Genomic DNA, 14,810 nt, shown 5'->3' with positions numbered 1-14,810 from the left:
AGAACGTACGTACCTGGGCCCGCCTACTATCCTTGGAAAGGTAAAATGATTGGCTAGAATCCAAAGTGTATGACATCTCAGGGAAAAAAAGCACAGAAATAAAGCACCAAAATGTGCGCTGCTTTTCGGTCTGGTTACTACCGTTTATGTATGGCACCAGATACCAGTACCCATCCCTACGTCTCAGATTTATCTTTTAACTCTTTGGAGGGTGTCTCCGGGCTAAAATAGTACTAGTACTTTTGACACACAATATTAACAATTAAGTAACCTGATAAGCACTCTTAGAAATAAGGGTACAGCAAAAGTCAGTTTCTGTCCAGTTTCTATACAAATGTACCCTAGTGACCAGAGTTCAAGGTAACTCCTGTACTTTTCCCAGGCAGAAATTACAAAACATTTTGTACTTGGAGATTTTATGGCTTTCCAGTTTTCTTATTCATTTAAGTTAGATAGAAGTTAGTGTTTTCCCTGTGCCAAGTGGTGTTCATCCATGTGTCTGTCCAATGACATCCATGTTATGCTAAATAGTTTAAGTTGGCTGTAGTTGCACATGTGATAAAGCTTTGAGTGCTGTATAAGACAAGGAAAGTGCTATACAGCTGTGAGTTCGTTTCCAAGAATCTGAATGAGTATTGATTAAAGAATGATATATACAAAAGAAGAATAGAATGCACACTCCTGTATCCAGGTTCATTTTTGTGCTGTAGCATTAAGGTGCAAAATTGACACCGGAGCTTTAAGATCGGTTTCTGTGAGATACAAACAGCCTGTCAAGGGTAGAAAAGGAGTACCTTAGGGGGATACAGCCCTAGTGACAAGCCATTGTACCGCTGAAGGAACAATATGGTACTTTATATTCTGTAAGAGAGTGTAGAGTATGATAATATATCAGTCACCAAGCTCTCTGTAGAATATCTTATTTTCCTTTGATGCAGTAAGTACATTTTGCTGACTTCTGTACTATTACTTCATGCAGTACAGAAACAAAGGGCCTGTCCTTACATATAAAGACATGCATATATTCATAGAGATGTTTCCAGACTTTGTAATACTGCAAAATAAGTCAAAGGAAAACTACTCTCTCATGCATCCCGATTCAATTTAACACCTGTACATTGTATAGTATTTTGCCTTCTTTTACCTTCTAAATGTTATAAAACTGTACTGAATTTCATTCAGATTGTTTAAGGTGGATGGATTGTCTTTTTATTTTACACAAGTGGAGATTCCCTTTCTATGAGAGTGATATTAGCGGTTGTAGCCCAGCATGCAGCATTAGCAGACGGCCCCAAACTCGCGTCACACCACCGTACCGGCCTGTTCGCAATCACGGCAGTGAGAGCAGGAGATGTCAGTGGACACTATAATTGTATTCTGGATGAAAAGCATGGAGGCCACTGCGCTCATCCATCTTCAGAACTGACATGTGGAAAAACTGGGAAATTAGAGGAAGCATCCAGACCTTGTCCTTGCCTTGTCAGCCACTTTGATACATAGAACAGCTCAATCCCCTTACCTGGGAAAGACAGAGCAGCAGGAAAACTGCATATATATATATATATATATATGCGTTCGTTTTTCATGGTTATTTGTGCCTCTTCAAAAATAATTCCCTTTGATCACCTGTTCCTTCTTTTTTTTTGTTCCTTTTATCGGAATCTGACTTTAATCCAGCTGCATGCCGCCTGTTGGTTGTCTTAATATCTCTCACCATAACGGGGGCTCTAGCAAAATGCAAATCGGGACGACTACATTTAGATTCATAACAATGAAAGGAAACATTGTAAGCAGGGATCATGGCAGGCTCTCTTCCCCTAAAAGAAGTCTTCTGTTTTTTCCAGGCAGGTCTATTTTCTGCATGAGAAAAAGCTCACCTGCAGCTGAATGTTGAAGAAGCACACTTTCCCTCTTCATTATTCATTGCTCATATAAGCTCTATTTTAGAAGTAGCAGACCTAGCTATACCCATTACCAGAATACTTTTTTGTCAAGCCTATTATGTGCTGCCATATATATATATATATATATATATATATATATATATATATATATATATATATATATATATATATATATATATATGAGACCCAGGCCTCTTGTGCAGAAGAAGGCGGCAGACAGGTTTTTGTCGCCATCAAGGGATCTTTTTTTTTTTGTAATTATTAACTCTCTACATTAGCAGAAATGCCGTATATAAGTATGCTATTATTAATGAAGGCTTTTTTTAGACAGACAACTTAAGACACAAACTAAAAGTTTATTGTTGTTGTTGCCCTTTGTCTTCCTCTGAAGAAAAATCGTGTTGACTTTCTTCTGAAGTTCTGCATGAAAAGTGGTGATTTTATGCTCAGTGATTCAATTCTTATCACCAAATCCAATAACGGGGGGGGGGGGGGGGGGGAGTCTTATCTTGTTATCACAGTTACTTTTAGCTGGTGTGCAAAACCGGCACAAATTCAAAGTAAGTCTTTCAGGAAAATCTGCTGATACATGTTGTTCTTATAATAAACAGAAACGTTGAAATGTCTTTCAAACTTCATCAATATGTAATCAAAGATTAGTCAGTCCCATGTGTTTAAAGGCACATGTGTGCTAAAATAAGAGCTACACTCTACACAGCTGGGTTTGTGGTCAATATCACTTTTTTTTTCTTGAAGGCACTTTTTTGTACGTCTCAAAGTGGCAGAAATAGTCCAACTGAAAGAAAGAAAAATTGGCAGTGAGAGCAGTTTAAACCATGCTTACTTTTATCTTCAACACAGATGCCAGTGTGTGTGCATTTCCATTTGAACATCCCAATGCCCCGGTTATCAGGGTGTGACGGAAAGGTGTTTCAGAAGCTTCTTGACCGTCTGACAAGCACTCCTGATAAATGATACTGGCAGATTAAGTGCAGCCTTACTGAGCCACTAACATGACTGCTTAGTCATGTTCTTCTATCAGCTGACAAGGGAGCATTGAAAACTGCTCTCAAGGTGATGTCAGTTAGATCAAAATGTCTTTAAACACATTGGATGATTAGAGAAACAGCTGGTATTTGCTATGTGGACAAAAAGTATATAAATATATTATTTGTTCCTGTATATTACATGCCTATTACACCTCTTTTTGTTTTAAAGTGTAAAACGACACCTACAGTACACTCCAACATACAAGTATTCACACAAGCAGGCACACATTTAGTGACATTTGTTTTGGCTGCATGACTGTCCCCCCTACGTCTGTGTGTGTGGGAGCGTGTGTCACTATTGGCTGTTAACTATCTTGTTTTTTTCACATTTTCTCTTCTAAAGATTTTGCTGTAAGAAGTAATGCCTTGATCTTTTTCTTTCTTTTTTTTTAAACTTTTGTACACTGTGGTTTTATAAGCTGCTCTGTGCTTTATGTTTTCCTGGTTTTCATTGTCTGTCAGTGTCTAGACAGACAAGAAAGGCATTCATAACAGAGCAGGCAGACAGATGAACTGTTGAGTGATGAGGCACAAAAAAGAAAAAAGAGAGAAAGGGTCAACATCTTACCACTAACCCAGGCAGCCTGGAGAAGAGGTCAGAGCTCACCACGGATGCAGCAGACACCTCACTCTGCATTTTCTCCTCCTTTCTGCAGCGATGACCTTTCTCCAGACTCGTCTATGGTTCAGGAAGGGAAGGGAGGAGAAGGAGAGCTGCAGAGTGAGGCCCAGTCACAGCCACAGCTACAGCCGCAACCCGAACTGCAACCGCAGCCCCAACAACAGCAGCAAGAGACTCAGCCACAGACTCAGCCAGCACAGCCCCAACCACAGACTGAGCCCCAACCGCAGATTCAACCTCAACCTCAACCCCAACCCCAACCCGAAGTCAAACCTCAGCCAGAACCTGAGCCGAAAGCCCAGCCTGCACCAGAGCCCGAGCCTCAGCCGCAAGTCAAGGCTCTGAGCGAGGCGGCCCCACAGGAAGCCCCTAAAGCCCCTTCGCCTTGCCGAGAGGAGCAGACGGTTGCAGAGAAAGAGAATCAAGAGTCAGAAGAAGTTGTGGAGGCAAAGACAAAGCAAGAGGTAGAGGAGGCGCAGGCCAAGCCACGCGAGGGTGAAGCAGCACAGGAGGAAGAGGACGAGGAAGGGGGAGGAGCAAAAGGAGGTGGCCCGGGGAGGAGAGCCAGTCTGCACCACACAGCCTCGCCCTTGAGGGTGCAGCGCAACGGGGCCGGCTCGCACTCCGCCGCCTCTGACTATGAGCTCTCGCTTGACCTCAAAAATAAGCAGGTAGGGTTGTGTTGGGGTTGGGAGGGGGCGGGTTGAGTGTTGGTGTGTTGTGTTTGGGAGAGGGAGGGGGAGGGCAGGAGGTGCAGTAGCTTGGCTTGTGTGTATTGTACGTCCTGTGGTCTGACATTTTTGTGGTGTTTCGTTTTTTTTGTCTGAAGAGAAGGTCAGGTGGTTTGTGGTCAAAGCTGGTGTCTGACTTTTTAATTTTATTTTAATTTTTTAAATTTGTTCATTTATGTTTTTGTTCGTTCGATGTATTGATCCCTATTACCGCTTATGGGCTGTCAAAAATATTTCCTTTTCTCCATTATCATAAACCATCATCATCAATGCCATGTCATCACTTCATTGACATCGTCAGTTGTCTTCATCACCAAAACCGGATTGTTTTTTTCAAACTGTGATTTTCTGAGACTACACTAAACAGTTTTCAGGTGCAGGCTGCTTTACTATTCTAGCAAGGATGCACAATTACCCATCAAAGTCGAAGTAAAAACAATGTCACAAAATGCAAGTTTGTATTTGCATGACTCCTTTAAAATTTGTATATTTTCTAATGCTTTATATTAATCAGTGGATGGTGAAAAGCCTTAACATTTGTGGAGAATAAAAGCACATTTCATTGCAGCGAGTTAAACCGACTTTGTCCTGAACTGTAAAAAGTGACTGTTTTTCTACGTGCATTTTCATGTTCTCGTGTCTGTGTTCTTATCACGCTGTTCATCAGGAGCTCAGATATCATCTACATTACATAATCATCAAGAGCCATCAAACATTAATTTTCATTATCATCCATCTAAACAACATTCTTCAGTCCATCGAGCTTCGACAAGGTAAGATGGCAGGTAAGGCCCCTACCTGAGGGGCTCCTCACCGTTTTTGTGCTGGATTGATTATGTAAAAGGGCCCTCCACTGAATTTTAGATCCATTTTAGATTCAGCCTGTAAGAAAAGCACCCTTGAGGGCTGAAAAATGCATTTCCATAAACTGCTGTTTATTTACAGCCTTTCAAAGAGAGTCAGTAACTATAGATGCTGATAAAAGCATGGCCAACTTTAAAGCTAAAATAAACCTGTTTACAGCCGTATATTCTGTTGTCTCTCTAGTTAATTTTCCGTTTCACGACAATTGTACTGGGGATGGATGTTTTCATAGCTAACTTGTTAAATTATTAGGGCTTGAAGTTACTGATGCATCATTAGGGGTGTGGTCAGTGGGGTGGCTGTTGGCTAGGCTTCACCATCTGCTAAGGTGAAGTGCACTTCTCAATCAGTGTTTGTGGATCTGGTCTTTTTTTGCGCCATTTTAACAGAGCTATATAAACAATAACTGCATTAACACACTGCACATGTGCTCCAGTTTTGGTGTGTCAAGGTGTAATGTATAAAGCAAGTAACACTGTAGAGGGATCTTGCTCACCCAGCTTCCTACTGCTAACTAGCTAAGCACTCCCTTTCTGCTAAAAGAAAACAAACAAATGAGCAAAAAAGAGCTGCAGTAGTAGAATCTGTGTTTTGAATGTGAATCCAGATTTGAAGTTATGATTTTGAAAGAAAGCCATCCAAGACTCCTTTAAACTGCCTTGTGGAAGTTGTAATATCAAGTGTAAACTATATCCAGGCCCCCCAAATCTATTCGTTTTTCCGAGTTTCCTTTTCAAATTGCTTCCCTATATTAATGTGCAATACTAATTTCGCTGGGATCCTCTGTATTTCAAGCAGAAACTTGTCAGACTTGAGCCACTGTAATGTACTTCATGCAGGTATTTTTTCCAGGTATTCCGAGTCCCTTGGTTCAATTTGTTTCTTTTCAAGGTACACCTCGGTCCCTCAAGTCTTGACTTCTATTACTGTCCCTGTAAGTGCTGTGCGGCACGCTTGGCTGCGCTTAATCAATAACCCAGAACAATCAGTAAACATGGTCGCTCTAGTATTAAGTGTTTCTCAGAGTCAGAGCACCAGTGACACACTCTGAAAGGAAATTTGCTCACAGGTGACAGGGGAGATGTCATTTGGATTGTGTCCTTCTCTGCCAATACATATTTAAATTCGCAGAGTGAGAAGAACACACAGAAAACTGCCAGATAAGCCAGCAAAGCATTCATTCCAAGCCACTGAAACTAATATGTCTGAGCTGGATAGTTTTTCCATATTCGCTCTCTGTCAGCTCCATTTCATTCAGTTTTGATTGCATTTCCTCAGTTGTCACTTCTCTAATTGAGGCTCATGATTCTTTTAACCTTAACGTCTCCTTCTCACTTCCATTTTCTCTCTTTTAATCTTACATCTGAAGGTCCCCCTTTCCTGTGATCTCCCTGTCAACAAGGCTTGAGATACGTGATCAGCTAGATTGATCTTCTGTCTGTACAACCTGGGGTGCAGGGGGCTTGATGGATCTCCAGATCAATGTCAGAGTAATTGGATCTGTGGGGCGATACCTTGATAACTGGGGAAGGACCTCATGATGAAGTATTTGAGCATTAACTCACTTTAGTTTAGCGTTCAACCTCCAGATCCCCCTATTACTTTTTCTCTCTAAATAAGGTTAAATTTAAATACGTAATGGTTTAAATTTAAATACTAGTCAATCCATGTAATAATACATACACTTACATGGAAATGTACATTATATTTGTTTTGCTCATGGCTCACTCATATAAGATGAGCCTTTTGCGTTGCCTGCCTAAAGTTGCTGCATACCTGCAAGCCCCTTTGCAACCCTGCTCCACTCAGGCTTGGCATTTTCATGCTGTCTGACTTAATCAGTGTCATATCTGTTGTCACTGATGCTTTCTCTACACTTACACCTGCTTGTTCTGCTGTGTTACCTGGGGGGTTCTTGCTACAGCTCTGCTGGTTTCCCATGTGTGCACATAGAAGGGCGGGGAATATAGTCTCCAAACATTTTCTTTCTGCCCTTTCAGTTAATTTTTGTCAATTTAAACTCTTCTAGCTACAATCCTAGTCACACACAACTGTGTGTACTTTAAGTTGCTCATAAAATGGAGAGGTCTTGAAGAAGTAAACAACTCATGCAGAATGCACAGCACTTTGTTTTATAATGAGGTGATGTGACCTTTACTTCTGCTCAGTAGCTGCTGCTAATATCTGCTTCAGCAGTTCATATTTCCCAAGAATCAAAAAGAGCACTGAAAATGGATTTGATGGGCTGCCTTCACTCATAAATACACTAAAAAGTGCAAATGTATGTTATGTATCTCACAAAACCCAAGTTAGGGTTTATAGTTTTTTTTTTCATTCCACAATAAGATGATCACTTTTCTTCTCTTTAAACAGCTCATGCAAAATTTAGAATTTTAGGGGGGTATTGTTCTGCAGATGTCCGCAGCAGTGGATTACATCTGATTTCGGCCACGCTGGGACTTTTTCCTTGCAGTTTTTGTTTGGCCAAGGCCCATCAGTGTAATTCTATTTTTCTATTAAATTAAGATAGTGTCTGCATTAAAATTTAGTCACCGCTGAGCTTTTTCTGTAAATGACTTTGGTCAAGGACGCATGAGCTAAAAAGATTTCCATCCTCTGATGACATCAAGACTTTTCTATTGTCATCCTCATTTACCCATACAGTCAGCATTAGTTGTGTCCCAGTTTTGCTGTTATATAATCATCTCATTAATCATGCAGATGTTTCTGCGCTGTAAGACTGTGCATGAGCATGAAAGCTAATAATCATGGTTTGAATTTCCACCCCTTAATTCTGCAGCATGTGAAAAGATCATCTGCAGTTTTGTTCACACAGCTCAGTCTGTGCCTGCACGTTTAAGGACGAAACTCGACGAATCAGTATTTTAGGGCTGTTTGATTTATAGGGACTGTAAAACAGGCAGTATTTAATCTCAGGGTGGGTAGTATTTTACAAGTCTATGACATTACTTAGCTTTGCAGGTACAGTTCAGCACATTTTGTGTTCAGAAAAAGCCGAGCTAAGCTAAACTAATATTGCCTCATAGATGAAAGGAAGCAAATAAGAGTGATTCTCAAAAACTGAGTGGATAAAAAAGAGATAAATGTTACCACTGAAAAAAGGTGTTTAGAAAGCATTTTAGTCAAAGCTGTCTTCAACGTTCTGCAGGAATGAATAAGTGAGGTTAACTAATTTTTGATTATCAAGGTAATTGGTATTCTTTAAGAAGCCTTCACATATATAGTTTTACAATTAGGTTTAAATGTCACAAGTTGAATATAGATGAGGCTTTTCTAAGAGGCCATTTGTGATAATGATACCGTAGAAGGAGGTGGAGATAGTAATCATGGCACTTGACTCTAAATGGCAACAACTGGCATTTATTTGCAACCAGTAAAAACAAAACAAAACAAAACAAAAAAGCTGTGTACTGCACCTTTAGTTGACCTTTCGGTTTTGAGACACATTTCTATTTGAAGCAGAAACTTTCAGACTAAAACATATTCCTTTTCCAAAGCCCCTGGGTATTAATATTTCATGTATAGACAGAGAAAGTATTTCAAACCAAGATATCTATCATCTCCATAGCATCTGAAGCTGAGAACCCGTCTCTGCCTCCGCAGCCCAAAAATATTTGAAATTTGCATTTTGAATTCGCACTTGTGTTTAAGTAAGATCATTATCTTAATGTGCTAAACCTCTATTAAACCCCCTGTTTGTTATGGGTCATCTTCAAGAGGATTAGAGACCGTGTCCTTGACTTCAAATATTTACATACCCCTTCTCTTCTTTTTGTTCACCTCAAAGTTCAAGTAAAATCTGTTATTGCACACTCTAATTTTATTCTGCATATTCTGCATTGTGGCACCGCTTTGTGTTGCATAGTTTTTCTCCATTTTTGTGTGCCTCATTCAGAGGGGAACATGAGGTCAGCATGGTGCTGATCTCTCCGTCAGAATCGATTTAGAGACGTGGTGTGAGAGAGCGGTGCCATCGCCGTTTTCTCAGACCACTGTGTCTCCAGAATAATCTCTCATCAGCGCTTAGTGAAGTGATCAGAGGTAGAAGTGACAGAGGTCTAATGGGGAAGATTTTCAGCAATGCCATTCTTGACACGGTCATCTGTCTCAGCACCTCTTTCTATACCTTTCTTCCAATCTTTTTTTATACACGTGTCTCCTTTTCTTTTACCACATGCATTACATTTGCAGTGGATTAGCATGCAGCCCTTTAAATGACAGCTAAGGATTTATTAACACACGAAGAAATCAGAGTTTCCTGAATATTTTGCTGCAATTGCTGACTGAGCAGTAAACTGGAATTTATTAGATTCCCCAGTGCAATCGTCACCAAGTGAACCATTTCGCATCACTGTAACTGGTCTTATAGTAACATTAATGGACACAGCAGGCAGTCGCTGTGAGTTAAAAGCCCACTGCATGCTATTCTCTGCACCAGTGAGCCAACAAGCTGGCTTTGGAAGACACATCAAAAACATTTTCTCTGTGTCACGAAACTTGACTCCAAATTAACGATGGTTTGTCCAACTGGCAGAAAGAAAAGGTTGAAGGTTTTAGACTTTTTGAATTCAAGTCATAGTTCTAAGAACTTAATATTTATGCAGTGCAGTTAAACAAGACACAAGTACCACCTACATCTATGCTCTACCTTCACATTACTACTGAGAAATAAACTTATGAGGAAGAATGTAACACTCTGACATATGTGCAGAGCCACACCAGTACGCTTCAGTACCCATAAACCAAGCTGGACTAGTGTTAACATAGAAGGTCAAGGACAGAGTTGCTAAATCTGCAAAGGTCCATCTTCTACTGGGTCTGATGGGTCCTTAGAGATGAAATAAAACAGGTAACACAGACAGAAGCACTGTGCACTGTGTTCTGAAAACATGCACTTTGCACTTTTGACTGGACTGTCCAGTGAAAGTGGTACACAGCATTTGCAGTTCCAACACAATCCTCGTTAGAGCTGCCATCAAATCCTGTCTACTTTCCTCACTTTCTTCCTCCATCCATCATGTTCCAGCTCGTCCCGGTGGCTGTAATTCCATCTGAATGGCACAGTGTATCAGATACGCACTCTAATAACGAAAGCAACGTGACCCAAATGCTTTATTCATCATCCCCGACCCGGCTTACGCGGAAGCCAAAACAAACAAGCTCGACTGCTACATTTAATCAAATGCAGCCAAGCTGACAGCCCTTTTTTGCGCATTCAAGGGCACCCCTGCAGTGGAACTCTGCAGAATTTGTTTTGATGAGGGACTCCTCTGCGAGTAACGAGGTCAATCATATTACCTCAGCGCCTGTCTTATAAAAAAAAAAGACTACACAATCTCTATTTTAGTTTCCGCGCAGTCATGGTGATAACGTCTTGTTGTATTAAGAGTGCATGCAGCACAGAACAATCCAGATTAAAAAACGATGAATATTCAGGCTGAGTTCGACTGGTCTGCAAGGGATGACAGCCACTGAGAAGTCGCCATCAGCAGATACAGTAGAGCTGTGAACCAGCATCCTATTCAAACTCCACCTTAATATTCTCAGTACGTTTCACTTTGCTCACAGAGGCTCTGCAGTGAAATGTAAATGGAGTAGATAAGGTGGATTTTCAGTGTCATTCCACTATTCTAAAGAGCTTTGTATGTGATTCGGTTCCTCCAATGACAATGACAGAGGCTGCATCTTGCTGAATTACCCACTTATCAAAAATTGCAAACCCTACAGCCATTACAGCCTATCAGTGTTTTTTTTTCTTTTGCAGAAGTCTGATGGTTTGGTGACTTTGTCCAGGACTAAAAGGAAAGCAGATTAGCAGCTGAAAGTCACAATTTGATCCTTCTTAGCTGCAGTAACCATTCACTCAATTGCATTTGAATTGACAGGAAGGTTATTTTGTACGGACCAAATTTATCCTCTTGTACACATCACTCTGATATAAGAGTTCAGCTCTAAATCTGTAAGAGAATCAAAGGAGGAAAAAGCAAAGATGTGAATTCTCTCAGATGAATACTTTGCTTTTTATAAAGTACATTTTCATGCAAAATATTTTGAACATTTATGTATTCGTTGTGTTTCTTAGTGATGGACTATAACTCTTTTTTTTATGGAAAACAGTTTTCCACTTCTTATTTTGCATAAAATTATATTGCTGTTAAGTCATTTGACCAAGGTAGAATTCGTTTGTAGTTGAATCGAGGCAAAGAGGTAGCCTGAGTTTCTTGTTCACCCTTTCATTCACCAGTCTGGATACTAAATTGGTTCTGGTGTAACTGACGCCCCAGCTTCACAGACATGACTGAAAGGTAGCCCATCTGCAGCCGTTGACTCATAACCTCCAGTCAGGAGAATCGCTTCAGGACATCGTCCTCAGCTGTCCTTTCTGGCATGCAGCCGAACTTCAGCTACGTTCTCAGTCCTGGAAGTATTCAGTTTTGTTTAGACAAGCTTGATGGAACGTGCAGCAGGCAGGATGTATTTGTTGTGAATCCACCAGGCGATTAGCTGCTACAATGCCAACGTGGACTCCATCAGACGTCACACGGACTTTGTTCTAGTGAAGTGACAGAGACACTTGTGTTCTCACACGCAGCTTCATGTCTAGAAAAGTTCAGGGCTGCAGTGCATGTGTAGAAATGTCTTGAGTGGGGTTTTTTTTGTTTTGTTTTTTGAAAGAGTCACCCACTCACTCATGAGAGTAAGTGGGTGAGTCTTTCAATGTTTTTTGTAGGTGTTTCAGTCCCTGCAAGGCAAACGTTCACCATGAATGAGACTTTCACAAAAATCGTGCTAGTTCTGTTTGTAAAACGGTGGTGCTGTTCTTTCAAAGCTGAAATCTCCTCCACATTAATGCCCTTGATAAAGTAAGATGAGCAACAGAATTATATTCATTGATTTGGTGCGAATGAAAAGGACTTTGAAAGATAAGCGCTCTTTCTAGGCACTTCCAAAGATACCCACACCCTGATTGTTCTGGGAAACTCAAAGAGGTTTCATCTAGTGTTTGAGCTGCTGTCAGATGAGGAAGGCTATATTACATCTCTATCTATTTCCCACAGCATTTGAGCAATTTTTCACAGGCAAGATTAACGGCCTGTTCCGTTTCAGACAATTTAAGGTTGTGTGGAAGACTTCTCTATGGACTTCATGTAGATTATGAGCTCTGTTTGCTGAAGAAATAGCTGGATGCCATGACTCAGCTATTAGTGTGGTTACAGATTCAGGATACATAACAAAACCAGCATGGAAAATACATTTACTGAACCATGACAATATTATTTAGATTTGCTGATCTTTAGTATCTAAAAATAGGCAATGTTTTTTTTCTTTTTCCAACTAAATTAACTTATTTTTTCTTTAAATCTCCTCGTGATTAGTATTCCACCAATGCACGCCTATATGCATTGTACACTTACAAAAAAACATCGAATTATAATAATACTCTTTTACCTATTCGCATGTATCTTGTATTCGTTGCAGTTTTAAAAATTATTATACAACTATGACTCTCATATTTGGTCTTAATAATTGCTGTCCTCACTTTTACTATCACTGACACAAAAGAAATGTTTCACCAATTTATTTTCGCTCTGTATGTCTCTTTCCATTTTCTTTAGATCGAAATGTTAGAGCACAAATACGGCGGACACCTCATCTCCCGCCGTGCTGCCTGCAAGATCCAGACTGCCTTCCGCCAGTACCAGCTCAGCAAAAACTTTGAGAAGATCCGCAATTCACTTCTGGAGAGTCGACTGCCTCGACGCATCTCCCTGCGCAAGGTCCGTGTGCAAAATACGGAGGGTTTCTCTGCTGAACGGGCGCTGGCAGAAGGCTGTAACCTGGCAGGCATCCCACTGGTACGCTCACCATCTTTGCCTGCCACGGTTGGTGGCACCCTAACTGACCTGGAAGACTCCTTCACTGAGCAGGTCCAGTCATTAGCAAAGTCTATAGATGATGCACTCAGCAACTGGAGTCTGAAGACCATGTGTTCACTCCAAGAAGGCGGCAACTATCAGTTCAGTGCCGATTCCTTTAGCGCAGCAGCGGCAGCAGCGGCAGCAGGGGTTGGAGGTGGTGGAGAAGGCGGGGGTGGGGACGTGCGAGACTCTGTAATTCATCAGGGCTCCGTAGACCCAACCGACCTCTCAAGGAATGCAAGCAAGCTGATGATGGCGTTTCGAGATGTGACGGTGCAGTTTGACAGTCAGAACTTCCGCGTTTCATCTTCAGTTAGGGAATCATCCACTTCTGTCACCCTCAACAGTGGCACCCAACAAGAAGGAACCTCCAGCACTGTCACCACCACTTCCACGACAGCAAATTCTGCACCAGCCCCTATCCCACCCGGTCCTTCACAAGAACCCCCTCCTCCACCTGCAGACATCCTAGCAGAGCCCAAAGAACTCCCACCCCCACCCCAGGAGCCTCCACCACCACCAGAATCAGAGCTAGAAGGCAGCGAGCAGGATGTTGAATTCCCTGCGCCACCTCCTTCTGAAGAAGAGCTTGGGGAGATGGAGCAACCTCCTCTGACCCCTCTGGATAAGATGGCATTCCCCCAAAGCCCAGAGGAGGTTGTTGTGGTGGTACCGCCACCACCAAGAGAACCAACTGTGGCCCCTCCACCACAGGAGACTATAGTGCTGGGTAGCTCTCCTGCGGTGGAGCCTCTGGATGTTAAGAGATGTGGCTCTGAGACAGCAGACTATAGCTCAGAGCAGATGAGCAGCAGCAGCACATCGACGGAGGCACGCTCAACGTCCGAGGCGTCGTCCAAGGAAGCATTGCAGGCTATGATCCTCAGCCTGCCACGCTACCACTGTGAGAACCCCGCTAGCTGTAAATCACCCACTCTGTCCACAGATGTCATGAGGAAACGCCTCTACCGCATCGGCCTCAACCTCTTCAATGTGTGAGTAGCAGATTCATTCATTAGTGCTTGTAGTTCTATGGTAACAGAAATTAAAATCAGCTGCCGGTTTGTTGATGAAATCTCAGTATAATTTATAGCTTTTGAATTAGTGAACTGTTGGGTGTTGAAGTTACGTCATAGTAATATAGTTCTTTTCAGATCTGCTCAAGTTATTGCCAATATTAACACTCTGGTATTCATACTGCAACCACATTTGCAACTTCTGTTGTATTTTCCTGCGTGCCTTCATAAAATCAGCAGAAGAAGAAGAAAAAAAGAAAACAAAATGTGCTCTGAAAGCTTATTTATGTCTGGGGTGTTGCACCTTTTCTCTCATTCTGAATCCAGTTCCCCTCGCTGTCTAGTGAAGAGTGACAAAGTCAAAACAAGATAAAAACTTCCCAAAATGCCCTGCAGACAGGGGCAAGGTGGTTATATGGCAGTGATAAATAGAAAGAAAAAAATGTTACCAAGGTAACAGTGCAGTGCATGGGGAATGCACTTGTGTTTATGTATTAAGTAAAACAAAACAATGAACCCTGGAGATGTGTGCTTGGTGACATCCAACCACCAGTAAATTAATTATTGAAACATTTAATCATAAACAAAGTTTACATATGAAGAATTTAAGTTAAAGCTAATGTCAGCAAACCAAGGGAAATGAATATCCCATATTTAATTTGTGCACCACTATGCAATCCCATT

At 41.4% G+C, this 14,810-nt stretch overlaps 1 protein-coding gene across 1 annotated transcript in view; it reads left to right on the top strand.

The window, feature by feature from the left end:
* iqsec3a (IQ motif and Sec7 domain ArfGEF 3a) overlaps positions 1–14,810 on the top strand; it is a 135,259-nt gene that overhangs the window by 76,667 nt on the left and 43,782 nt on the right. Inside the window, exons 3-4 of the mRNA XM_085376657.1 lie at positions 3,610–4,246; positions 12,808–14,105. Coding sequence (XP_085232783.1) covers positions 3,610–4,246; positions 12,808–14,105 — 1,935 coding nt within the window. The remainder of the gene's footprint in view (positions 1–3,609; positions 4,247–12,807; positions 14,106–14,810) is intronic.

Source organism: Diplotaxodon limnothrissa, linkage group LG17 (assembly GCF_057381915.1).
Source record: "Diplotaxodon limnothrissa isolate DT_005_m linkage group LG17, D_limnothrissa_male_GT1.1, whole genome shotgun sequence".
Classification (NCBI taxonomy): Eukaryota; Metazoa; Chordata; class Actinopteri; order Cichliformes; family Cichlidae; genus Diplotaxodon; species Diplotaxodon limnothrissa.
The sequence above is the reverse complement of the archived record's forward strand: the minus strand, read 5'-3'. Positions and strand labels throughout refer to the sequence as shown.